Genomic DNA, 26,672 nt, shown 5'->3' with positions numbered 1-26,672 from the left:
CAGCTTCTTTTTTTCAAGACTTAAACTGCCAAAGGTTTTACTGATAAAATGTGAACATGAACCAGGAGTGAATTTAAATTTGAGTCATCAACCAGTGATGGATGGTAAAGTGTTGTTTCAGGGTGCTGATTCAGTATCTGTGATGTTTCACTGTCCTCTAGTGGGGAAGCTTCAGTGTGACACATTCAGGCTTCATCACTCTGAGTGCTCCCTCCACTGTCTGCTTTAAAGGGTCAGTTCACCCAAATTATAAATAGACACATTTTCTCTTTTACCTCCAGTGGTATCTAGACATGCAGGTAGGTTTTTGGCTGTTTTTTTTAAACATAGGGTGACTCTTTTTTGTTTTGTTTTTTTCTAATTTGAATGTAGGACTTCTCTACACACAGTTTATCCACAACTGAACCACCTAAACAAGCCAAAGCCCATCAAAGTATAGTTCTAGTCAACATCATCGCATCCCCAATGTGTGTCGATACGAAATCCTACCTGTCCATCAAATTATGTGTGGGGCGGCTGTAGCTCAGGAGGTAGGGCAGGGCACCCACCATCCTCCAGCCCACATGTGGAAGTATCCTTGAGCAAGATACGGCTGTTCCATTGGTGTGTGAGTGTGTTAAACTGAGTAGCAGGTGGCACCTTGTATTGTAGCCTCGGCCATTAGTGTATCAGTGTGTGTATGAATGTGTGTGACTCATAGTGTGAAAAGCACTTTGAGTGGTCAGAAGACATGATCATGTTTGGTTAACTCTAACAGGCATGTGAGTTTCTCACCTCTCTCAGCAACCTGACCACAGAGTGACCAGAGAAGAAACCAACTGAGAGAAAAAAAATGCACATCATTTTCCATCCCTTCTTTTAACTAATACTCTTCATTAAACCTGTTCAATAAAACTGCCTCATGGTTCACAGGTTGAATACGTTCCTGTTCTGTCACTACAGCTGCAGACTGTGTGACATCGTGTGGCGCACATAGACATGAACTGTCTGTCTGTTTTTCTTTTGTCTTTATGAATGCTCTCTTGTGGTGTCGATCAGATGTTTGCAGCAAAACAGCTTTGATATCATAACTCTATTATTTAAACTAGAATTTTTAAAACTTGAATTCATGTAACGCCTCTCAAGCCTTCTGACCACTGAATTTGTCTCATCTTGCATGTTAATAATCTAACCAGGAAGGAAATGTCGACATTCACCAGCCTGATATCTAACTTCTGCTTACTGACAACAGAGGAAAGGCATCTTCAAAGACGACGTCCTTCTTCACTGTGAGTAGAAACAGTTTATTGATGTAACTGATGCTGTTTACCTGCTGTGTGCATTATTTTATCTACTGACAGGTTTTATTGTCTCACACAGAGAGACGAGAGGAGCAGCTATGAGTCTAACTGCAGCAGCCAGAGGATTTGTCGTCTTCCTCCTCTCTGTGTCAGGTACTGTAGATCTACAGTTACATTCATCACATTAAAAGAGGGGAATCTGGGAAAATGTGGGACTGAAGGTCACATGTGGAAATAAGCAGATCAGAGTTGTGTGAAAGGAAAGCTTCCCAGAAACATGACAAATATTACTTTTGTGTGCAAATGTGGAAACAGCCCATATGCATAGGGTCTTGGTTTGTTTAATCAGTTCTAAAGTCGACCCTGGTTGCAGAGGCGACAGCTCAAGTGGCCGACAGTTAGTTTCTATCTGCAGCTACTTTTATCATGGTGAAGTGTTTTGGAGGGATATTGGTCTCACAGTGAAATCAAGTTATATTTTCTCAACTTTTCTTATACCATCATCGTGTCATCATCTGCACCAAACCCTGCTAGTTCCTTCTGTATTCAGTGAGCTCAGTGTGATATTTCCATGTTCTGTGTCGATAGTAATGATTGGCTTTTATCTTATCTTTGTATCAGAGGTGCTGTAAACAGTTTCCTCCGCCTCAGTGCTCTGCAGTTATTTTTAGTTTTCACACTCAGCAGCAACCAGGCCAGAGATTAACTCTAGAAAGCATGTGCACGTCTTCCACTCTTCTTTAGCACTGACTGTGTAACTGTGCAAACACTGTGAATATTTACAGTATGTACTACCACCAGTGGCGCGCCCACAAAGTGTTCATAAGGGTGGTCAGATGGGGCCACTGAAATGTTGGTGTGACACACCAAAACTAAAAGCGATAACTGAATTTCAGGAATTCTATTCTGCTGTTGTAGTTTATAGTTTAGATGAAAACTATGTCAATATGGAGAGTTAAGGAATTGCACACTGATATACTTTGGTTTCTGATTTCACAGTTAATGATGCAAATTACCTGATGTGCATTGTCTTATAACGGCAAAACATTTACTGGCAACAAGCCTTCTGAAGTTTAGGGGAGACTCGTGGGTTCCCATAGAAACCATTTTCATTTAGATATCTTGAGGTGAGAGTTCAAGTGACTCCTTTGAAAATGTCTAAACTTGGAACATATTTTAGCCCCGTTTCTGACAAGCTATGCTGACATGTCTAGTTTAACAGGAAACCACTACCTTCTTGCTAGGTTTAAAAAGTGCACCACAGCCTCCTAAAAGCAGGAATGTCAGCCTCCAGTTAGTGTGTAAGAAGACTTTTAATTTGATGTTTTTCTGACATTTTCTTGACAGTTTTTTAAATAAATTGAACAAAGCTGAAACACACAGAAAAGTCTATATTCTAGTTAGATGCATCTTGTGGAACATTTTATGACAATGACTGCAGATGATCAGTCTGATAACTGAGGACTTTAAAGCTTGTCCAGGTTATCGTTCCCCAAATCACATCAGTACTTTTTTGTCTTATTGACTGATTGTTTACTGAAGTCATTGATTTTGATTGTGGTTCCTGATGTGCTCTGTGTTACAGTGATACAGGGTCAGGATGACTGGGGAGTGACTTACACCTCTACTGAGATCTGTGCTGTAAAAGGATCAACAGTGGAAATACACTGCATCTACAGATACCCATTCAGAATAAATGGCCCTGATACCAAAGTTGAGAAAGCATTCTGGTTTATTGAAAAGAAGAATGTCGAGAATGTGTATCTGAAAGATGACCCACAGTATTCAGGTCGTGTGCAGTATGACCGTGATGAGATAAAGAATGACTGCACTCTGAGAATCACAGACTTGAGAGAGAGCGACTCAGCTGTGTACAAGTTCAGGTTCATAACAAACCATCCCAATGCTTATACTGGTGAACCTGGAGTCACTTTGTCTGTCACAGGTAACATTCTCACTAGAATATTTAACAATTCACATTCAAATGCATAATTGCATGTATGTATTAATACAATTAATATTTATGTTCCTTCTACACATATTTAGATCTCAAGGTCAGCAGATCATCTTCATCTTCTTACCTTCAGTGTCACAGCAGTCGTTATTTACCTGATCATACTTCCTACATCTGGTACAAGAATGGACAGAAAATAAAAGAAGACACATCTCCTTATGTAGACTGCAGTTATGATTCTGCAGACAGCTATTCCTGTGCTGTAAAAGGATGTGGAGGCTTCCCCTCTCCTTCAGTGTGTGAGTTTACTTACAGTCTTCTACTGTTATAACACCATCTGCTGGAGCCTGTAAGCCATTGCACTGACACGTCTGTGTTAAATTGTTTAATGCTCTCATTTAGCTAATTTACCAACCAGAGATCATCAGTAGACATGACAGTGATGCTGCTGAAATGTTGGACAGTTACACACAGACACACAGACACAGACACACACACACACACACACACACACACACACACACACACACACACACACACACTCATCTTCAAATTAATTGTTCTTGTTTTTCTCCTCCAGATGCTCCAAAGCTTCCCTCTGTGTCAGTGAGTCCCTCTGCTGAGATAGTGGAGGGCAGTTCAGTGACTCTGACCTGTAGCAGTGATGCTAACCCAGCAGCTAAATATACTTGGCACAAGAGGAATGGAAATTTATTCCATCATCTTCAGAGACAAAAACCACAACTTGTCTTCAGCTCCATCCAGTCCTCTGACTCTGGAGAGTATGACTGTAAAGCTTTGAACGAGCTGGGGTGGAGCACATCTAATTACATCTTAGATGTGAAATGTGAGTAAAACACTGCTAATTCAAAAAGCATCATGCAACTAATGACTACATTTTAAAGCTTTATTACCCAGCCAGGCTGATGGCTCTGATTGTTTCACATTCACAGTCTGCTGCTGCAGTTCACTGAGGTATAGGTTGAGTAAAACAATTTCAAAGGAGGTCTTGAGCTTCCAAATCTAGAGCTGTATTAATATTCTTCTCAGATGTTCTGTTCTATATAGGTTTGCTACAGGTTGCTTTATAGGATTTAAGACAAAAATGATTGGTGGCAGGGAAGAGAAGGGGGGGTCTCTGGTAATCCATGTAGGAGGGCACTAAGTTTCTTCACTCAAAAGGGTCATGACGAGGTAATGTGTGGCCAAGAACCACATACAGGTCTATTATTGGTTACTGTAGCCCGTCAGTTAGCTTTATAGAGGAGACAACAACCTGTCTCACAATGTCTGAAGTAGGTAAATAACATAGTCACCATAATAATTGTGTTGCTCCTCCTGGTTTGTGGCAGTCCATACCTAAAAACTGGTGTGTAAACAAAGATTCATAAGTTGTCTCTCATTTCTCCTCCAGATGCTCCAACGCTTCCCTCTGTGTCAGTGAGTCCCTCTGCTGAGATAGTGGAGGGCAGTTCAGTGACTCTGACCTGTAGCAGTGATGCTAACCCAGCAGCTAACTATACCTGGTACAAGGAGAACCACACAATATTTCAGGGACCAGAGGGAAATTACTATTTCAAGTCCATCCGCTCTGAGGACAGAGGAATCTACTCCTGCACGTCTAAGAATCAATATGGACAGATCAGGTCATCTCTATCAGTAGATGTTCAGTGTAAGTACAAATAGGCAAATCAGGCATGCTGTACACTATCAATATCACTTGATTCACCTGATTATTAATACATCACCTTAATACAGCATCTCTGTATGAGATGAAAGAAAGAGGAACATCTAGAGTTTCGATAGTACTGAAAGTCCTACATTTGGGATTTCTAAATACCCTGATACACTGTAACACCATGATACTGCTCAAGCCTAAATGACACAGGTCTGTCTAAATCTCCTCCAGATGCTCCAAAGCTTCCCTCTGTGTCAGTGAGTCCCTCTGCTGAGATAGTGGAGGGCAGTTCAGTGACTCTGACCTGTAGCAGTGATGCTAACCCAGCAGCTAAATATACCTGGTACAAGGAGAATGAAGACTCACCAAAAGCATCAGGACAGATCTTCACCATCTCTAACGTCACAGCTGAACACAGTGGGAATTATTACTGTGAAGCCCAGAACACAAGAGGACGTCATAACTCCACCTTACATCTGACTGTTGTGGCAGGTATGTTTTACATTCATGTTTTCAGCGAGGGCAGGAAACCTAGTTGGAGTGATGTGAGGACTCTAAAACTTCACCTGGGCCTCCCTCGGCATATGGTTGAATAGATCATGGCTGAATTTTCATTTTTGGGTGCACTATCCCTTTCACCATGATGTAATACATGCACTGTTTGGTCATATATTACTCTGTGGGGCGAATGGGCCCAAACATGCTGCAACACCCTGATTAACTGTGTTTTGTTTAGATCGTAGTTCCTCAGGAGCAGGGAAGTTAGTAGCTGCTGGAACAATCACTGTTGTTCTCCTGGCTGTCATACTCCTCGCTGTGTTCCTGTGGATCAGGTGAGCACTTCTGTTTTGACCGAATCATTGTTTGTTAAATCACTGAAAGTCAGTTTGTCACACCTAAAACTTTGAATGATTTTTTATTTTTTTTCGATTGATTCTCTGGACCAGAAAAAAGAGAGCTTCCAGGGACTCGTCTGAGCCTGGAGAGAGAGCAGACAACAGGGAACAGGTGAGAAAAGTGACGTTTATTATTCAGGAACAAAATAAATTCTGGTTCCTGTTCATTCACACTGCTGAGTCAACCACTCATCTGACTGAGAGGAACCTCATGTTGCTCTTTTCACATCCTTCTTTACAGATGTTAATTTCTATCATGCTCTCTTTGATTCGTCTCTTGTCTTGGATGTGACCAAGGTCTTGTCTACACAATTACAGTTTGTGTTTTTTTTTTTTTTCTTAGCGGATATTTTCCCCGACTCAGTTCATAATGCGTCCAAACAGCACCTGTCATGGGGGAATGGTACACCGCCGGACAGCATCAATTTGAAATGCTGCCAGTAACGATGTGATATAAGGAGCTGGACAGTCCCTATAGAGTGGGTGGGTGGGGTGATAGATGGCTCCAATAAACCCTGGACTTCAACCCAGGAACCTGGTGTTTGCTTCCTGTATGAATGTAGAGCCAAATCATGTGCTGTTGTAGCCTAAACCTAGCCACCTGCTTTTCTTGATGTCCCATTGTAGCTTGCAACATCCCTGAAGATCATCACCTTTGTGATGGGGGAGACCATCAAAGATAACTAATGCTGACAAGTGTTTGGGCCGTTTTTGTGTTCTTGAGTAAACAGAGATATTTTGTAGAACAAAGATTGTGTGGACAGAATTTTCTTTTTTAAAATGTCGACAAAAATTTCCATTTCTGAAAAAAAAAAAAATATTTATATATATATATATACACACATGCGGACGGGGCCTAAACTCCTGGTACTTTCAGAGTCTCACCTGCTTTTTGTCCTTTCCTCTTCTTCTGTCATACAGCAGCATGTTGGTGAAGCAGTGATATTAAACACATTATTACAACAGCTGCTGTTGCTTTGACTTTTTCTGTCCTGGTTGTAATCCTCTGCCTTATTTAAAATAAATGTTGTCTCTGTGATGTCTACCTGGTCAGAGACAGCCAGAGGAGCAGGGTGACCTTCAGTATGCCAGCATCCATTTCTCCAACAACCAGGCAGATCCTCTCTACTCCAACATGAGACCAGCTCAGCCCCTCAGACACACGGAGCAACGAGAAGACGTTGAGTACGTTACCGTCAAGTTCAACAGTGCCAGAACTGCCCCGAGGTGAGCAGCTCCTCACACACCAACGTTATCCTCACTACAAGTAAAATGACATAACTGTGAAATCAATGCATTGCATTTTCCCGCTCTCTATTGTTAGTTTGTTTGTATATAATTAGAATGATGTTATTTGATACTATCTACAGAACCAGAGGTCGGGGAGGTGGAGAGGATCCAGCTGCATTGTACAGCACAGTCAACAAAACCAGATGACCACAGCAGGCATTGCATTTACAATCTGATATGTCAGATATATAATCGGGTAACTTTTGATTTTTAAAACACATTTCTCAGGATGGGTCTCAAGAATGTACAAAGAGACAATTTTACATCTTAGAGAAACTCAAATTCATGAATTCAACGTACTACAGAAGCCGAGATTTTTTTTAATGCAGTTACATCAAGATCACAAGTTAATTATTTTGTTTGGTTTAATGCATGTTGATTCTTGAGATAATTTATCACAAGAAAACAACTTTTGCTTTTTCAAAATTATGGGATAATTACTGAGACCTTGAAAATGAGTGTGTGGTTCATTTGATCACACCTGATTTCAGCCTTCAAGATCAACTGGCATGAGGAGGATTCATAAGTAGGGCTAAGATGCTTTGTGAATAATTTTCATCTTTACGAAGTTACAAGGAAAAATGAGAAAACGTCACAATTTTTAGAAATTTCTTGGTATTTCAATTTTGTACTTTGGAGCAACTCTTTGTACGTTGGAAGCTTTAAGAATATGGGCCCTGATTGTCACTGACAGTCTGCATGGCTGCATGTTTACAGGAATATAAGTGGGATATTCATTTTCATTAGCCATGTACATGAACAGTTTAGTAGGAACATTGTCTTTTTTTTTAAATAAAAGGAAAAATCCAGAATATTTTGTGCATGTAAATGTAGTTACAGAGAGGCAGTGCAGACCTCAAAGTTTAAACTGTGACATGGAAGGACTGCAAAATGTCTCCGTGGTGACAAATCACACCTGAGATCTCTTATGTATTATAAGTTACAGCTTATTAAATATTATTATTTTGCTGCTTCCCTGTTGAAGGGGAACATGTGTTTGCTGATAGTTGCAGTTTCCAACTGTTGCCACTAGATATTAGTAGTGAGTTCTATTTTACTGATAACAGACAACTTCCATCATCCTGTCAAGTACATTTCTCTCATTCTGTATACAATATATCTTTACCATGTTTTCCTTGTTTCCTCTTTTTTATTTGATTTTATGTTTTACCAGTTTGAACACAGCTGGTTTTATTGTTGAGTCAAGTGTCATTTATCAGAATCCTTATGCTTATTTTGTGAATTATCTCTACACTGCACCTGCTCATGAATTATTTACATCCCTGTCTTCTTTATACACATATCTGAAGTGTTTTTGTTTTGTATTTGTTTGTACTTTTAACCCCATGTATTTACATTTAGATTTTGTACTTGTGCTTTATTGTTTCATCTCGCTTAATTAAAAAAAAAATGCATCATAGCAGTTAAGATCTTTTCTTTTCTTCCCCTCTTACTCGTGTTGTTTGGCCTGATGAGTTAGTGTCTTTTTGGTAATAGGTCATTTGAACAGTGTTTGTTGTGCAGTCTTTTGTGTTTGTTATTAACCCTTTAACATCTCATTTGTCTTCTGCTCTGATTAAACAGCACTGGGTTTAAGACTAGTTAATAATCTACTCAGTGGCACTACAGGGTGCTATTTAGGAGGACTAGTAGAGGTGAGCGGTCTGAGTCCATGAAATCAAATATTGCTATTATACTGCTATTTATTGCAGCTGGTCAGTGTTTAATGTACACGTTAGAAACTGTCGAGCAAATTGTGTTCTGACGAGTGTGTTGGATGAAAATGGACCCCATATCCCAAGTTATTAGCCCTGCACACTATCAGGTGTTACTGCATTGTTTCCCTTTGATTGTTTGCATTACCTGCAGCAGCTTACTGAAGTGAACAGGAGTCCTCTGGACTGCCTCTCAGATTTAGCATGGATTACTGAAGGAGTTTACCAGGCACAGGCCCAGGGGCCCAAAGTGTCAGGAGGCCCCTCTGGCCTTCACGTGCAAAATGTCACTTTATTTAACATGTACCAACCAGGAGGAGACTCAAAATGACCACAGTTAAGTGTGAGCTCCAGGATCAGCACCCTGGACAGTGAGCTCCAGGATCAGCACCCTGGACAGTGAGCTCCAGGATCAGCACCCTGGACAGTGAGCTCCAGGATCAGCACCCTGGACAGTGACAATGATCAAACATTAAAAACAAAAGAGAATGTATTCTGTTTTACTTTCCTTAATTTCTTCCTGATTCTCTTTAGGAAGCAAAACATCAACAAACAAAACTGATTATGTTTTATGATAACATTCTCGGTTGAAGGTTAATGCATGTTTATTTGTCCTCCAGATGCTCCACAGCTTCCCTCTGTGTCAGTGAGTCCCTCTACTGACGTGAAGGGGGGCAGTTCAGTGACTCTGACCTGTAGCAGTGATGCTAACCCAGCAGCTAACTATACCTGGTACAAGAGGAGTACAAATCCAGATCATAAACATCTCAGTGAAGAACCACAGCTTGTCTTCAGCTCCATCCAGTCCTCTGACTCTGGACAGTATTACTGTACAGCTGAGAACGAGCTGGGGAGGAGGACGTCTGAATTCATCTCTACTGATGTGCAATGTGAGTAAAATACAGTTTGCAAGCAACAGAGAAAATCTACTAATTGGAAGATCGGAGTTTGATCCCCAGCTCCTCCAGCCCACACTTTGAAGTATCCTTGGGCACGATACTGAACACCAGATAACTCCTGATGGATGTGACATTGATGTGTGAGTGTGAGTGAATGGTTACTGAGTAGCAGGTGGCAACTTGTATGGTAGCCTCGGCCACCAGTGAGTGAATGGGTGAATGTGATTTGGTGTAAAAGCGCTTTGAGTGGTCGGAGGACTTGAAAGGCGCTTTTCAAGTCTAATTACCATTTATCATCCTCATTAAAGGGGCACTCCGCAGACTGCACATGAAGTGTAGTACAAGCTTAAAGTTTTCAACAAGAGGCCAGCATTACACGCTGAGCTGTGGGGTTTTTAACAAGTGGGCTTTTAGGAGGCAGGGGTGTCTAACTGATGATTTATTGATCAACTTATAATGATCTATATTCATATACAGATGCTCCAAAGCTTCCCTCTGTGTCTGTGTATCGTCGACGTAGGCTTCTTGCACTCATTTCCAAAATGCCGGCTCCAGTGGTTGTAAAGTGGTTGTGTAAATGCAGGCACGCTCATCATGCATATCGATAAAACTACCTAAATGTGTGCAGCATTAATGGCTTCACGGAGAACTCTGTAGATATTCATGTCGGCTAAATTGTGAATTAGCGATTTTCAAGCATTCATATTCTAACTCAACGCTTACAGATAACAATGCATACAATTGTGTGACAGCTTTCTCATGGAGGCTGCCATCTTCCTGGAAAACTCGCCTGGCTGGATAGTTTCACAATGCATGCTGGGAAATTCAGTCTTCCCATCAGTTGAGATGGGTTCCCTAAAGTTGGGGACACCCTAGCCCTTCACAGGAACGCACAAAACAAGGGCGAGGGCCAATTTTGAGGGGAAGTGTGAGTATTGGGACGGACCCTTAGTGTGTTAAAAAAAAGAGTTGCAGGTGGCACCTTTGTATGGTAGCCTTGGCCACTAGTGTATGAATGTGTGTGACTCATAGTGTGAAAAGCACTTTGAGTGGTCAGAAGACATGATCATGTTTGGTTAACTCTAACAGGCATGTGAGTTTCTCACCTCTCAGTGTTCTGCATTTCTCTGAAAACAGAAGCAACCTGACCACAGAGTGATGAGAGAAGAAACCAACTGGGAAAAAAAAATGCACATCATTTTCCATCCCTTCTTTTAACTAATACTCTTCATTCCATCCTGTTCAATAAAACTGCCTCATGGTTCACAGGTTGAATACGTTCCTGTTCTGTCACTACAGCTGCAGACTGTGCGACATCCTGTAGCGCACATAGAGATGAACTGTCTGTCTGTTTTTCTTTTGTCTTTATGAATGCTCTCTTGTGGTGTCAGTCAGATGTTTCATATAGCACCTCTCTAGCCTTCTGACCACTGAATTTGTCTCATCTTGCATGTTAATAATCTAACCAGGAAGGAAATGTAGACATTTAACATCCTGATATCTAACTTCTGCTCACTGACAACAGAGGAAAGGCATCTTTGAAGACGATGTCCTTCTTCACTGTGAGTAGAAACAGTTTATTGATGTAACTGATGCTGTTTACCTGCTGTGTGCATTATTTTATCTACTGACAGGTTTTATTGTCTCACACAGAGAGACGAGAGGAGCAGCTATGAGTCTAACTGCAGCAGCCAGAGGATTTGTCGTCTTCCTCCTCTCTGTGTCAGGTACTGTAGATCTACAGTTACATTTATCACATTAAAAGAGGGGAATCTGGGAAAATGTGGGACTGAAGGTCACATGTGGAAATAAGCAGATCAGAGTTGTGTGAAAGGAAAGCTTCCCAGAAACATGACAAATATTACTTTTGTGTGCAAATGTGGAAACAGCCCATATGCATAGGGTCTTGGTTTGTTTAATCAGTTCTAAAGTCGACCCTGGTTGCAGAGGCGACAGCTCAAGTGGCCGACAGTTAGTTTCTATCTGCAGCTACTTTTATCATGGTGAACTGTTTTGGAGGGACATTGGTCTCACAGTGAAATCAAGTTATATTGTCTCAACTTTTCAAATATCATCGTATCATCATCTGCACCAAACCCTGCTAGTTCCTTCTGTATTGTATGAGTACAGTGTGATATTTCCGTGTTCTGTGTCGATAGTACTGATTGGCTTTTATCTTATCTTTGTATCAGAGCTGCTGTAAACAGTTTCCTCCGCCTCAGTGCTCTGCAGTTATTTTTAGTTTTCACACTCAGCAGCAACCAGACCAGAGATTAACTCTAGAAAGCATGTGCATGTCTTCTACTCTTCTTTAGCACTGACTGTGTAACTGTGCAAACACTGTGAATATTTACAGTATGTACTACCACCAGTGGCGCGCCCACAAAGTGTTCATAAGGGTGGTCAGATGGGGCCACTGAAATGTTGGTGTGACACACCAAAACTAAAAGCGATAACTGAATTTCAGGAATTCTATTCTGCTGTTGTAGTTTATAGTTTAGATGAAAACTATGTCAATATGGAGAGTTAAGGAATTGCACACTGATATACTTTGGCAGCAGGAAGCAGGAATGTCAGCCTCCAGTTAGTGTGTAAGAAGACTTTTAATTTGATGTTTTTTCTGACATTTTCTTGACAGTTTTTTAAATGAATTGAACAAAGCTGAAACACACAGAAAAGTCTATATTCTAGTTAGATGCATCTTGTGGAACATTTTATGACAATGACTGCAGATGATCAGTCTGATAATTGAGGACTTTAAAGCTTGTCCAGGTTATCTTTCCCCAAATCACATCAGTACTTTTTTGTCTTATTGACTGATTGTTTACTGAAGTCATTGATTTTGATTGTGGTTCCTGATGTGCTCTGTGTTACAGTGATACAGGGTCAGGATGACTGGGGAGTGACTTACACCTCTACTGAGATCTGTGCTGTAAAAGGATCAACAGTGGAAATACACTGCAGCTACAGATACCCATCCAGAATAAATGGCCCTGATACCAAAGTTGAGAACGCATCCTGGTTTATTGAAAAGAAGAATGTCGCGAATGTGTATCTGAAAGATGACCCACAGTATTCAGGTCGTGTGCAGTATGACTGTGATGAGATAAAGAATGACAGCACTCTGAGAATCACAGACCTGAGAGAAAGCGACTCAGCTGTGTACAAGTTCAGGTTCATAACAAACCATCCCAATGCTTATACTGGTGAACCTGGAGTCACTTTGTCTGTCGCAGGTAACATCCTCACTGGAATATTTAACAATTCACATTCAAATGCATAATTGCATGTATGTATTAATACAATTAATATTTATTTTCCTTCTACACAGACTTAGACCTCAAGGTCAGCAGATCATCTTCATCTTCTTACCTTCAGTGTCACAGCAGTCGTCATTTACCTGATCATACTTCCTACATCTGGTACAAGAATGGACAGAAAATAAAAGAAGGCACATCTCCTTATGTAGACTTCAGTTCTGATTCTGCAGACAGCTATTCCTGTGCTGTAAAAGGATGTGAGAACTTCCCCTCTCCTTCAGTGTGTGAGTTTACTTACAGTCTTCTACTGTTATATCACCATCTGCTGGAGCCTCTAAGCCATTGCACTGACACGTCTGTGTTAAATTGTTTAATGCTCTCATTTAGCTAATTTACCAACCAGAAATCATCAGTAGACATGACAGTGTCCAAACACACTGAACCAGCTTTATTTCCTTCATCCTCAGACGCACAAATTCATTTTTAAATTCAACGTTTTTATGTTTTTCTCCTCCAGATGCTCCAAAGCTTCCCTCTGTGTCAGTGAGTCCCTCTGCTGAGATAGTGGAGGGCAGTTCAGTGACTCTGACCTGTAGCAGTGATGCTAACCCAGCAGCTAAATATACCTGGTACAAGGAGAATGAAGACTCACCAAAAGCATCAGGACAGATCTTCACCATCTCTAACGTCACAGCTGAACACAGTGGGAATTATTACTGTGAAGCCCAGAACACAAGAGGACGTCATAACTCCACCTTACATCTGACTGTTGTGGCAGGTCCTGTCAGAGGTAGATGACACTGACTGACTAACAGACAGAATGACATGGCAAAGTGATTTATCAAAATAATCCTACTAATGAGTTGTATCACATATCTGTGTATATTTCTACATCATTCAGTAATGAATATCATCAGGTTGACTCTGGTGGTCTTGGTGCTGACTCTTCTGCTTCTCCTGAGTCTGTGGACGAGGTAAGACAATAAAAATCCATCAGTTCAGTCACTGCTCTTTATTTTGTTCTAACCTTCTGTATTTGTTGTTGACTCGATCCAGGAAGAAGAAAACTCTGAGCTTCACCACTGAACCACAGAAACCTGTAGAGATAGAGGTGAGAGAGAAAGAGAGGCCCTGTTGACAAAACTTCCTCTATATCACAGTTCTAATAACTTGGCTCATAAAAACACTTGAACATGAAGGAGATGTGAAGCAAATTCATGTTTAAAACACAACTTGCTGAGTAGGAACCAGTAAAGAATTTGGCCAAAACAAACTTTCAGCAAATCAATGAAATCAAATAAAACTCTTAATATATGCAAGTTTCATGAATAAGCCTCATTTTGTGGTCTCTCTCCATCAGTTAGACTCATGTCCTGCGTATGAGAACGTCTCAGACGCTGCAGCACAGACAGAAGACACAGAGGAGCAGGAAGACCTGGTGTGAAGTCCAGTCAGGTTAGAGCCTCCTGCATCAAATAAAACAGGCCCACTTCAGATTTATAGTCACAGTTCCAACCATAACTTTACACAAGTTTTATGTGATTGTCTTCAGATGCACTTGAACCAGAGGCGGGACTCACCTGATGGAAACAAAGTAGTACCACATGGAAATATCAGTGTGGAGAGTGAGGCTGTGGAGGATGTGGGGGAAGTGGATACATTTACTTGTAGGTCCATTATGAGACAATATGCACAGATATGCAAAAGGCCTCACCACCTCTCCTACACTGGATCAAAACACAGACTTTGTTGTGACTTTGCCTCTTTTTCTGTTTCTGTGTGTCTGCTTGGCTTCATTTTTAGTCCCTTCCTGGTTGGTGTGTGTTACTCTGAGTGACACTTTGTAGATGGAGGCCTTGGAGCCCCTGGGCCTGTACCTGTTAGGTCCATTCAGCCTTTAACTTAATGTCAGTTTTCAGTAGCAGCAGCAGGTAGGAGTCAGCAGCACAGGCAGTCAGCAGCAGCATGTAGCACAACGTTTAGAAGAATGTGGTGTTGGCAGCTTGAACTGAATCATGTCGAGGTGTCAAACATGATTTATAGTTTAGATCAGCTGATGGTCAGGTGCTGTGTGACTCACTGACTTATAACTCACTGCTTAAACTATGCAAGCTTATTTCTACCTGTACAGTTATATTACAGAAGTGTAGACATTGAATTTGTTATGGAAAATGTTATCATGTAATTCCACATAATAAATATATTGTGAAAAATCAGCTTCTTTTTTTCAAGACTTAAACTGCCAAAGGTTTTACTGATAAAATGTGAACATGAACCAGGAGTGAATTTAAATTTGAGTCATCAACCAGTGATGGATGGTAAAGTGTTGTTTCAGGGTGCTGATTCAGTATCTGTGATGTTTCACTGTCCTCTAGTGGGGAAGCTTCAGTGTGACACATTCAGGCTTCATCACTCTGAGTGCTCCCTCCACTGTCTGCTTTAAAGGGTCAGTTCACCCAAATTATAAATAGACACATTTTCTCTTTTACCTCCAGTGGTATCTAGACATGCAGGTAGGTTTTTGGCTGTTTTTTTTAAACATAGGGTGACTCTTTTTTGTTTTGTTTTTTTCTAATTTGAATGTAGGACTTCTCTACACACAGTTTATCCACAACTGAACCACCTAAACAAGCCAAATTCCATCAAAGTATAGTTCTAGTCAACATCATTGCATCACCAATGTGTGTCGATACGAAATCCTACCTGTCCATCAAATTATGTGTGGGGCGGCTGTAGCTCAGGAGGTAGGGCAGGGCGCCCACCATCCTCCAGCCCACATGTGGAAGTATCCTTGAGCAAGATACGGCTGTTCCATTGGTGTGTGAGTGTGTTAAACTGAGTAGCAGGTGGCACCTTGTATTGTAGCCTCGGCCATTAGTGTATCAGTGTGTGTATGAATGTGTGTGACTCATAGTGTAAAAAGCACTTTGAGTGGTCAGAAGACATGATCATGTTTGGTTAACTCTAACAGGCATGTGAGTTTCTCACCTCTCTCAGCAACCTGACCACAGAGTGACCAGAGAAGAAACCAGCTGAGAAACAAAAATGCACATCATTTTCCATCCCTTCTTTTAACTAATACTCTTCATTCCATCCTGTTCAATAAAACTGCCTCATGGTTCACAGGTTGAATACGTTCCTGTTCTGTCACTACAGCTGCAGACTGTGTGACATCCTGTGGCGCACATAGACATGAACTGTCTGTCTGTTTTTCTTTTCTCTTTATGAATGCTCTCTTGTGGTGTCAGTCGGATGTTTGCAGCAAAACAGCTTTGATATCATAATTCTGTTGTTTAAACTAAATTTTTCAAAACAACCCAACTTTGTCGATATGTGGGTATTTATTTAGTAAACAGACTTGAATTCATGTAACGCCTCTCTAGCCTTCTGACCACTGAATTCGACTCATCATGAATGTTAATAATCTAACCAGGAAGGAAATGTAGACGTTTAACATACTGATATCTAACTTCTGCTCACTGACAACAGAGGAAAGGCATCTTTGAAGACGACGCCCTTCTTCACTGTGAGTAGAAACAGTTTATTGATGTAACTGATGCTGTTTACCTGCTGTGAGCATTATTTTATCTACTGACAGGTTTTATTGTCTCACACAGAGAGACGAGAGGAGCAGCTATGAGTCTAACTGCAGCAGCCAGAGGATTTGTCGTCTTCCTCCTCTCTGTGTCAGGTACTGTAGATCTACAGTTACATTCATCACATTAAAAGAGGGGAATCTGGGAAAATGTGGGACTGAAGGTCACATGTGGAAATAAGCAGATCAGAGTTGTGTGAAAGGAAAGCTTCCCAGAAACATGACAAATATTACTTTTGTGTGCAAATGTGGAAACAGCCCATATGCATAGGGTCTTGGTTTGTTTAATCAGTTCTAAAGTCGACCCTGGTTGCAGAGGCGACAGCTCAAGTGGCCGACAGTTAGTTTCTATCTGCAGCTACTTTTATCATGGTGAAGTGTTTTGGAGGGATATTGGTCTCACAGTGAAATCAAGTTATATTGTCTCAACTTTTCTTATATCATCATCGTATCATCATCTGCACCAAACCCTGCTAGATCCTTCTGTATTCAGTAAGCTCAGTGTGATATTTATGTGTTCTGTGTCGATAGTACTGATTGGCTTTTATTTTATCTTTGTATCAGAGCTGCTGTAAACAGTTTCCTCCGCCTCAGTGCTCTGCAGTTATTTTTAGTTTTCACACTCAGCAGCAACCAGGCCAGAGATTAACTCTAGAAAGCATGTGCACGTCTTCCACTCTTCTTTAGCACTGACTGTGTAACTGTGCAAACACTGTGAATATTTACAGTATGTACTACCACCAGTGGCGCGCCCACAAAGTGTTCATAAGGGTGGTCAGATGGGGCCACTGAAATGTTGGTGTGACACACCAAAACTAAAAGCGATAACTGAATTTCAGGAATTCTATTCTGCTGTTGTAGTTTATAGTTTAGATGAAAACTATGTCAATATGGAGAGTTAAGGAATTGCACACTGATATACTTTGGCAGCAGGAAGCAGGAATGTCAGCCTCCAGTTAGTGTGTAAGAAGACTTTTAATTTGATGTTTTTTCTGACATTTTCTTGACAGTTTTTTAAATGAATTGAACAAAGCTGAAACACACAGAAAAGTCTATATTCTAGTTAGATGCATCATGTGGAACATTTTGACAATGACTGCAGATGATCAGTCTGATAATTGAGGACTTTAAAGCTTGTCCAGGTTATCTTTCCCCAAATCACATCAGTACTTTTTTGTCTTATTGACTGATTGTTTACTGAAGTCATTGATTTTGATTGTGGTTCCTGATGTGCTCTGTGTTACAGTGATACAGGGTCAGAATGTCTGGGGAGTGACTTACACCTCTACTGAGATCTGTGCTGTAAAAGGATCAACAGTGGAAATACACTGCAGCTACAGATACCCATCCAGAATAAATGGCCCTGATACCAAAGTTGAGAACGCATCCTGGTTTATTGAAAAGAAGAATGTCGCGAATGTGTATCTGAAAGATGACCCACAGTATTCAGGTCGTGTGCAGTATGACTGTGATGAGATAAAGAATGACTGCACTCTGAGAATCACAGACCTGAGAGAGAGCGACTCAGCTGTGTACAAGTTCAGGTTCATAACAAACCATCCCAATGCTTATACTGGTGAACCTGGAGTCACTTTGTCTGTCGCAGGTAACATCCTCACTGGAATATTTAACAATTCACATTCAAATGCATAATTGCATGTATGTATTAATACAATTAATATTTATTTTCCTTCTACACAGACTTAGACCTCAAGGTCAGCAGATCATCTTCATCTTCTTCCCTTCAGTGTCACAGCAGTCGTCATTTACCTGATCATACTTCCTACATCTGGTCCAAGAATGGACAGAAAACAAAAGAAGGCACATCTCCTTATGTAGACTTCAGTTCTGATTCTGCAGACAGCTATTCCTGTGCTGTAAAAGGATGTGAGAACTTCCCCTCTCCTTCAGTGTGTGAGTTTACTTACAGTCTTCTACTGTTATATCACCATCTGCTGGAGCCTCTAAGCCATTGCACTGACACGTCTGTGTTAAATTGTTTAATGCTCTCATTTAGCTAATTTACCAACCAGAGATCATCAGTAGACATGACAGTGTCCAAACACACTGAACCAGCTTTATTTCCTTCATCCTCAGACGCACAAATTCATTTTTAAATTCAACGTTTTTATGTTTTTCTCCTCCAGATGCTCCAAAGCTTCCCTCTGTGTCAGTGAGTCCCTCTGCTGAGATAGTGGAGGGCAGTTCAGTGACTCTGACCTGTAGCAGTGATGCTAACCCAGCAGCTAACTATACCTGGCACAAGAGGAATGGAAATTTATTCCATCATCCTCAGAGACAAAAACCACAACTTGTCCTCAGCTCCATCCAGTCCTCTGACTCTGGAGAGTATGACTGTAAAGCTTTGAACGAGCTGGGGTGGAGCACATCTAATTACATCTTAGATGTGAAATGTGAGTAAAACACTGGTAATTCAAAAAGCATCATGCAACTAATGACTACATTTTAATGCTTTATTACCCAGCCAGGCTGATGGCTCTGATTGTTTCACATTCACAGTCTGCTGCTGCAGTTCACTGAGGTATAGGTTGAGTAAAACAATTTCGAAGGAGGTCTTGAGCTTCCAACTCTAGAGCTGTATTACTATTCTTCTCAGATGTTCTGTTCTATATAGGTTTGCTACAGGTTGCTTTATAGGATTTAAGACAAAAATGATTGGTGGCAGGGAAGAGAAGGGGGGGTCTCTGGTAATCCATGTAGGAGGGCACTAAGTTTCTTCACTCAAAAGGGTCATGACGAGGTAATGTGTGGCCAAGTTCCACATACAGGTCTATTATTGGTTACTGTATCCTGCCAGTTAGCTTTATAGAGGAGACAACAGCCTGTCTCACAATGTCTGAAGTAGGTGAATAACATAGTAATCACAATAATTATGTTGCTCCTCCTGGTTTGTGGCAGTCCATACCTAAAAACTGGTCTGTAAACAAAAATTCATAAGTTGTCTCTCATTTCTCCTCCAGATGCTCCAAAGCTTCCCTCTGTGTCAGTGAGTCCCTCTGCTGAGATAGTGGAGGGCAGTTCAGTGACTCTGACCTGTAGCAGTGATGCTAACCCAGCAGCTAAATATACCTGGTACAAGGAGGATGAAGACTCACCAAAAGCATCAGGACAGATCTTCACCATCTCTAACGTCACAGCTGAACACAGTGGGAATTATTACTGTGAAGCCCAGAACACAAGAGGACGTCATAACTCCACCTTACATCTGACTGTTGTGGCAGGTAAGTTTTGCATTCATGTTTTCAGCGAGGGCAGGAAACCTAGTTGACCTTAATATTACTGATAGGGGGAAGAGGCACTTTAAGACGTCTCTCAACCTCATAGTTGTATCCTCTGGACAGAAGGCAGAGAAATGAATGTGTGGTCCAGTTATGTGGAAGTCAGAGATCTGAGAAAGAGAACAGTCCAGATTTCTTCTTCAGTGGAACATTAGTCATTATGTTTTCACTTTGTTACATAATGAAGAACTCTTAGGAATTTCATCATCTTCATTACATGTGTTCTATCAGTAAAAGGTTCAAGAATATGTTTGCTGGTGTTTCTATGAGGGGTTCTGCTGCAGTTTTAAGTACAGTAATCACTGATTCAATGTGCATCATTTCCTTGCACTCAGAGCAGGAGTTGTTCCAGTGTTATTTGGCTTATGTCAACACATCCACTGCAGCGTTAGGCCTCTGTCTTGTCACCTGTCTTGTTCATAATAGCAACTAGCAGCTAGTAAACACACACACGGACACGCCGCAGTATATAGCGCCCACAAAACTTCAGCTGATTTAATAATGTGACTGCCTTTGTTATGCTCCACAGTTGGAGAAGTAATAACCTGTGCAGCATCCTTGCAGACTCAGTATGGGAAGCTATTGCATTGTACGTTGTAGCCTGTGATTTAGTAGGTGCTGTCATCGTACTCTCTGCATAGATCAAACCTGATGTTGTATCAAAGTTTATTAGATCCATGTCACACAGTGTAGCTTACACTAAACCTATAAGATTGCTAAAATCTCACAGTCTGTAGGAGGCTGTAGGCGAGACATCTGCCAGCTGGGGACCACTGTTTGAGAGCAACAAACAACAAAAGTGGTTGGTTCTTAGAGAGACATCAGCAGCATTTCCTGCAGTGATTGTGCCACCAACAGCTGGTGTTTTGAGCCAAAACATGATCTTTCCCCAACCATAACTAAGTGGTTTTTGCACTCAGACTCAACTACATGTTAACTAAAGCATTGTTGAAATGTAAAGTTTCATTATATCTGTTACATAATAGGGTACAAATGGTACATATGTGCGTGCTTTGCAGAGACGTACAACGCAAATATCTATTCTGACAATTAGGTTGAGGAGCTTCAGGAAAACTGCTCGGATATACTTCGTTGGTGGTTCTGTTTGTCCAAAGAATGTGCGCTCTCTCGCCTCGACAATATTTGTCTCTTGACTACATGGGCCAAAATGTCTAATATTTCCTCTTGAATGGTGGCAGACATCCAGTTGTGTGTTTGCTGATGCCTCTCGTGTCCTCTGGGCAACTCATAACATTATGTCTGTCGCTCCATCATTAGCTGCTATAACACTCCATCCTGATGGATATGCTGTACAGTGGAATTCCCTCATGTCCAAAATATTTTATGGATCTAAAAAGCAGCTCCAAAACTGTCCTGGTCAAATTTCTGTTTTTTCTCAGCTGCCAATAATAAGCTCTCCCTACCACAACTCACTCCCCAAGTTGAGCTGCCCCATGACCTGACCCCGAACCTTACACTTTGATCTAACATGATGCCACTGTCATGTTATATTGGAGGAGCTAATTCAATTTGCACAATTTAACTATTTTTTTCCTCATGTATTTTCTGACAGGCACCTTATCATATGCTGTTCAAAATAAAATAAAAAAAATCATATGGCCTAATAGTTTTGGTAAAACAGCTATTTACAGACTGTGTTGTTCCACCTCTTGTCAATAGGGGGTGCTGCAGCCCTCTCAGCACCCACCTTCCATGCCCACAGATTTTATGCCCATTTACTTTCTAGACCTAGACCATTGAATTGTCTGGGTCTATATACTGGACTATAGCAGTTTATTACTGTACATATATATTGGTTTGAATGTATGTGTAACTGTAACACCCTGATTAACTGTGTTTTGTTTAGATCGTAGTTCCTCAGGAGCAGGGAAGTTAGTAGCTGCTGGAACAATCACTGTTGTTCTCCTGGCTGTCATACTCCTCGCTGTGTTCCTGTGGATCAGGTGAGCACTTCTGTTTTGACCGAATCATTGTTTGTTAAATCACTGAAAGTCAGTTTGTCACACCTAAAACTTTGAATGATTTTTTATTTTTTTTCGATTGATTCTCTGGACCAGAAAAAAGAGAGCTTCCAGGGACTCGTCTGAGCCTGGAGAGAGAGCAGACAACAGGGAACAGGTGAGAAGAGTGACGTTTATTATTCAGGAACAAAATAAATTCTGGTTCCTGTTCATTCACACTGCTGAGTCAACCACTCATCTGACTGAGAGGGACCTCATGTTGCTCTTTTCACATCCTTCTTCACAGATGTTAATTTCTATCATGCTCTCTTTGATTCGTCTCTTGTCTTGGATGTGACCAAGGTCTTGTCTACACAATTACAGTTTTTTTTTTTTTTCTTAGCGGATATTTTCCCCGACTCAGTTCATAATGCATCCAATCGGCACCTGTCATGGGGGAATGGTACACCGCCAGACAGCATCAATTTGAAATGCTGCCAGTAACGATGTGATATAAGGAGCTGGACAGTCCCTATAGAGTGGGTGGGTGGGGTGATAGATGGCTCCAATAAACCCTGGACTTCAACCCAGGAACCTGGTGTTTGCTTCCTGTATGAATGTAGAGCCAAATCATGTGCTGTTGTAGCCTAAACCTAGCCACCTGCTTTTCTTGATGTCCCATTGTAGCTTGCAACATCCCTGAAGATCATCACCTTTGTGATGGGGGAGACCATCAAAGATAACTAATGCTGACAAGTGTTTGGGCCGTTTTTGTGTTCTTGAGTAAACAGAGATATTTTGTAGAACAAAGATTGTGTGGACAGAATTTTCTTTTTTAAAATGTCGACAAAAATTTCCATTTCTGAAAAAAAAAAAAAAAAAAATATATATATATATATATATATATATATATATATATACACACACATGCGGACGGGGCCTAAACTCCTGGTACTTTCAGAGTCTCACCTGCTTTTTGTCCTTTCCTCTTCTTCTGTCATACAGCAGCATGTTGGTGAAGCAGTGATATTAAACACATTATTACAACAGCTGCTGTTGCTTTGACTTTTTCTGTCCTGGTTGTAATCCTCTGCCTTATTTAAAATAAATGTTGTCTCTGTGATGTCTACCTGGTCAGAGACAGCCAGAGGAGCAGGGTGACCTTCAGTATGCCAGCATCCATTTCTCCAACAACCAGGCAGATCCTCTCTACTCCAACATGAGACCAGCTCAGCCCCTCAGACACACGGAGCAACGAGAAGACGTTGAGTACGTTACCGTCAAGTTCAACAGTGCCAGAACTGCCCCGAGGTGAGCAGCTCCTCACACACCAACGTTATCCTCACTACAAGTAAAATGACATAACTGTGAAATGAATGCGTTGCATTTTCCCGCTCTCTATTGTTAGTTTGTTTTTATATAATTAGAATGATGTTATTTGATACTATCTACAGAACCAGAGGTCGGGGAGGTGGAGAGGATCCAGCTGCATTGTACAGCACAGTCAACAAAAGCAGATGACCACAGCAGGCATTGCATTTACAATCTGATATGTCAGATATATAATCGGGTAACTTTTGATTTTTAAAACACATTTCTCAGGATGGGTCTCAAGAATGTACAAAGAGACAATTTTACATCTTAGAGAAACTCAAATTCATGAATTCAACGTACTACAGAAGCTGAGATTTTTTTAATGCAGTTACATCAAGATCACAAGTTAATTATTTTGTTTGGTTTAATGCATGTTGATTCTTGAGATAATTTGAACCTTGAAAATGAGTGTGTGGTTCATTTGATCACACCTGATTTCAGCCTTCAAGATCAACTGGCATGAGGAGGATTCATAAGTAGGGCTAAGATGCTTTGTGAATAATTTTCATCTTTACGAAGTTACAAGGAAAAATGAGAAAATGTCACAATTTTTAGAATTTTCTTGGTATTTCAGTTTTGTACTTTGGAGCAACTCTTTGTACGTTGGAAGCTTTAAGAATATGGGCTCTGATTGTCACTGACAGTCTGCATGGCTGCATGTTTACAGGAATATAAGTGGGATATTCATTTTCATTAGCCATGTACATGAACAGTTTAGTAGGAATATTGTCTTCTTTAGAATAAAAGGAAAAATCCAGAATATTTTGTGCATGTAAATGTAGTTACAGAGAGGCAGTGCAGACCTCAAAGTTTAAACTGTGACATGGAAGGACTGCAAAATGTCTCCGTGGTGACAAATCACACCTGAGATCTCTTATGTATTATAAGTTACAGCTTATTAAATATTATTATTTTGCTGCTTCCCTGTTGAAGGGGAACATGTTTGCTGATAGTTGCAGTTTCCAACTGTTGCCACTAGATATTAGTAGTGAGTTCTATTTTACTGATAACAGACAACTTCCATCATCCTGTCAAGTACATTTCTCTCATTCTGTATACAATATATCTTTACCATGTTTTCCTTGTCTCCTCTTTTTTATTTGATTTTATGTTTTACCAGTTTGAACACAGCTGGTTTTATTGTTGAGTCAAGTGTCATTTATCAGAATCCTTATGCTTATTTTGTGAATTATCTCTACACTGCACCTGCTCATGAGTTATTTACATCCCTGTCTTCTTTATACACATATCTGAAGTGTTTTTGTTTTGTATTTGTTTGTACTTTTAACCCCATGTATTTACATTTAGATTTTGTACTTGTGCTTTATTGTTTCATCTCGCTTAATTAAAAAAAAAATGCATCATAGCAGTTAAGATCTTTTCTTTTCTTCCCCTCTTACTCGTGTTGTTTGGCCTGATGAGTTAGTGTCTTTTTGGTAATAGGTCATTTGAACAGTGTTTGTTGTGCAGTCTTTTGTGTTTGTTATTAACCCTTTAACATCTCATTTGTCTTCTGCTCTGATTAAACAGCACTGGGTTTAAGACTAGTTAATAATCTACTCAGTGGCACTACAGGGTGCTATTTAGGAGGACTAGTAGAGGTGAGCGGTCTGAGTCCATGAAATCAAATATTGCTATTATACTGCTATTTATTGCAGCTGGTCAGTGTTTAATGTACACGTTAGAAACTGTCGAGCAAATTGTGTTCTGACGAGTGTGTTGGATGAAAATGGACCCCATATCCCAAGTTATTAGCCCTGCACACTATCAGGTGTTACTGCATTGTTTCCCTTTGATTGTTTGCATTACCTGCAGCAGCTTACTGAAGTGAACAGGAGTCCTCTGGGCTGCCTCTCAGATTTAGCATGGATTACTGAAGGAGTTTACCAGGCACAGGCCCAGGGGCCCAAAGTGTCCGGGGGGGCCTCTGGCCTTCACCTGCAAAATGTCACTTTATTTAACATGTACCAACCAGGAGGAGACTCAAAATGACCACAGTTAAGTGTGAGCTCCAGGATCAGCACCCTGGACAGTGAGCTCCAGGATCAGCACCCTGGACAGTGAGCTCCAGGATCAGCACCCTGGACAGTGACAATGATCAAACATTAAAAACAAAAGAGAATGTATTCTGTTTTACTTTCCTTAATTTCTTCCTGATTCATTTTAGGAAGCAAAACATCAACATACAAAACTGATTATGTTTTATGATAACATTCTCAGTTGAAGGTTAATGCATGTTTATTTGTCCTCCAGATGCTCCAAAGCTTCCCTCTGTGTCAGTGAGTCCCTCTGCTGAGATAGTAGAGGGCAGTTCATTGACTCTGACCTGTAGCAGTGATGCTAACCCAGCAGCTAAATATACCTGGTACAAGGAGGGTGGACATTTACACCATCATCCTCAGAGACAAAATCCACAGCTTGTCTTCAGCTCCATCCAGTCCTCTGACTCTGGAGAGTATTACTGTAAAGCTGAGAACGAGCTGGGGAGGAGGAGGTCTAATTACATCTCTACAGATGTAAAATGTGAGTAAAACACTGCTAATTCAAAAAGCATCATGCAACTAATGACTACATTTTAAAGCTTTATTACCCAGCCAGGCTGATGGCTCTGATTGTTTCACATTCACAGTCTGCTGCTGCAGTTCACTGAGCAGCTACAGCAGATGATGAAAAGGTAGTTTTATTAACAGTTGGCTCCCAGATCTGAAATGATGTTCTGGGGATTCAAATCATCAGTAATCCAAAACACCACCTCAGGCTTCTGTCCTGTCATCAACCCTGCTTCCTACAGATGATGCTCCTGTACTAGCAGTTTGATTTGCCAAAAATGTAGCCTGGTATTTATAACTAATTTAAGACAGCTTATTTAAAAAAAACAACTAACAGATCATATTTATGAAAATATTCAGTTATTAAGTTCAGTATAAAAAAAAATGTGCTACTGATAAATGCTTTATTTATCTTCGTCAAATTTCAATCACAAAACTACCTCTAAAGTTTCCAATACTTCCACAAGCATACATTTAACTCTATTCAACACAACACATGAATATATATTCATGTTGGTTAAATTATTTTATGTTTTCCAGATGCTCCAAAGCTTCCCTCTGTGTCAGTGAGTCCCTCTGCTGAGATAGTGGAGGGCAGTTCAGTGACTCTGACCTGTAGCAGTGATGCTAACCCAGCAGCTAAATATACCTGGTACAAGGAGAATGAAGACTCACCAAAAGCATCAGGACAGATCTTCACCATCTCTAACGTCACAGCTGAACACAGTGGGAATTATTACTGTGAAGCCCAGAACACAAGAGGACGTCATAACTCCACCTTACATCTGACTGTTGTGGCAGGTCCTGTCAGAGGTAGATGACACTGACTGACTAACAGACAGAATGACATGGCAAAGTGATTTATCAAAATAATCCTACTAATGAGTTGTATCACATATCTGTGTATATTTCTACATCATTC

General features: G+C 40.7%; 2 protein-coding genes and 2 long non-coding RNA genes across 5 annotated transcripts; all 4 read left to right on the top strand.

The window, feature by feature from the left end:
• Positions 1 to 1,375: 1,375 nt before the first annotated feature.
• LOC144462547 (cell adhesion molecule CEACAM5-like) lies at positions 1,376 to 26,577 on the top strand. The gene is made up of 12 exons (XM_078166613.1): positions 1,376 to 1,433; positions 2,866 to 3,225; positions 3,327 to 3,533; positions 3,815 to 4,081; positions 4,649 to 4,906; positions 9,434 to 9,703; positions 13,490 to 13,762; positions 17,814 to 18,173; positions 18,269 to 18,481; positions 18,715 to 18,981; positions 25,455 to 25,724; positions 26,291 to 26,577. The coding sequence occupies exons 1-12, from the start codon at positions 1,379 to 1,381 to the stop codon at positions 26,569 to 26,571; spliced, it is 3,081 nt and encodes a 1,026-aa protein (XP_078022739.1). The 5' UTR covers positions 1,376 to 1,378; the 3' UTR covers positions 26,572 to 26,577.
• Positions 11,331 to 13,388, top strand: LOC144462598 (sialoadhesin-like). The gene is made up of 4 exons (XM_078166759.1): positions 11,331 to 11,439; positions 12,589 to 12,948; positions 13,044 to 13,256; positions 13,360 to 13,388. The coding sequence occupies exons 1-4, from the start codon at positions 11,385 to 11,387 to the stop codon at positions 13,386 to 13,388; spliced, it is 657 nt and encodes a 218-aa protein (XP_078022885.1). The 5' UTR covers positions 11,331 to 11,384.
• Positions 13,810 to 15,097, top strand: LOC144462504 (uncharacterized). Of its 2 annotated transcripts, XR_013490782.1 has the most exons (4): positions 13,810 to 13,946; positions 14,029 to 14,083; positions 14,333 to 14,427; positions 14,525 to 15,097. It is a non-coding gene; the product is annotated as an uncharacterized LOC144462504 (long non-coding RNA). The 2 variants fall into 2 exon arrangements; XR_013490781.1 differs by lacking the exon at positions 13,810 to 13,946 and having other exon boundaries at positions 13,993 to 14,083.
• Positions 21,708 to 24,567, top strand: LOC144462503 (uncharacterized). The gene is made up of 4 exons (XR_013490780.1): positions 21,708 to 21,830; positions 21,945 to 22,005; positions 22,966 to 23,138; positions 23,282 to 24,567. It is a non-coding gene; the product is annotated as an uncharacterized LOC144462503 (long non-coding RNA).
• Positions 26,578 to 26,672: the final 95 nt, after the last annotated feature.

This window comes from Epinephelus lanceolatus, chromosome 3 (assembly GCF_041903045.1).
Source record: "Epinephelus lanceolatus isolate andai-2023 chromosome 3, ASM4190304v1, whole genome shotgun sequence".
Taxonomy (NCBI): domain Eukaryota; kingdom Metazoa; phylum Chordata; class Actinopteri; order Perciformes; family Serranidae; genus Epinephelus; species Epinephelus lanceolatus.
The sequence above is the reverse complement of the archived record's forward strand: the minus strand, read 5'-3'. Positions and strand labels throughout refer to the sequence as shown.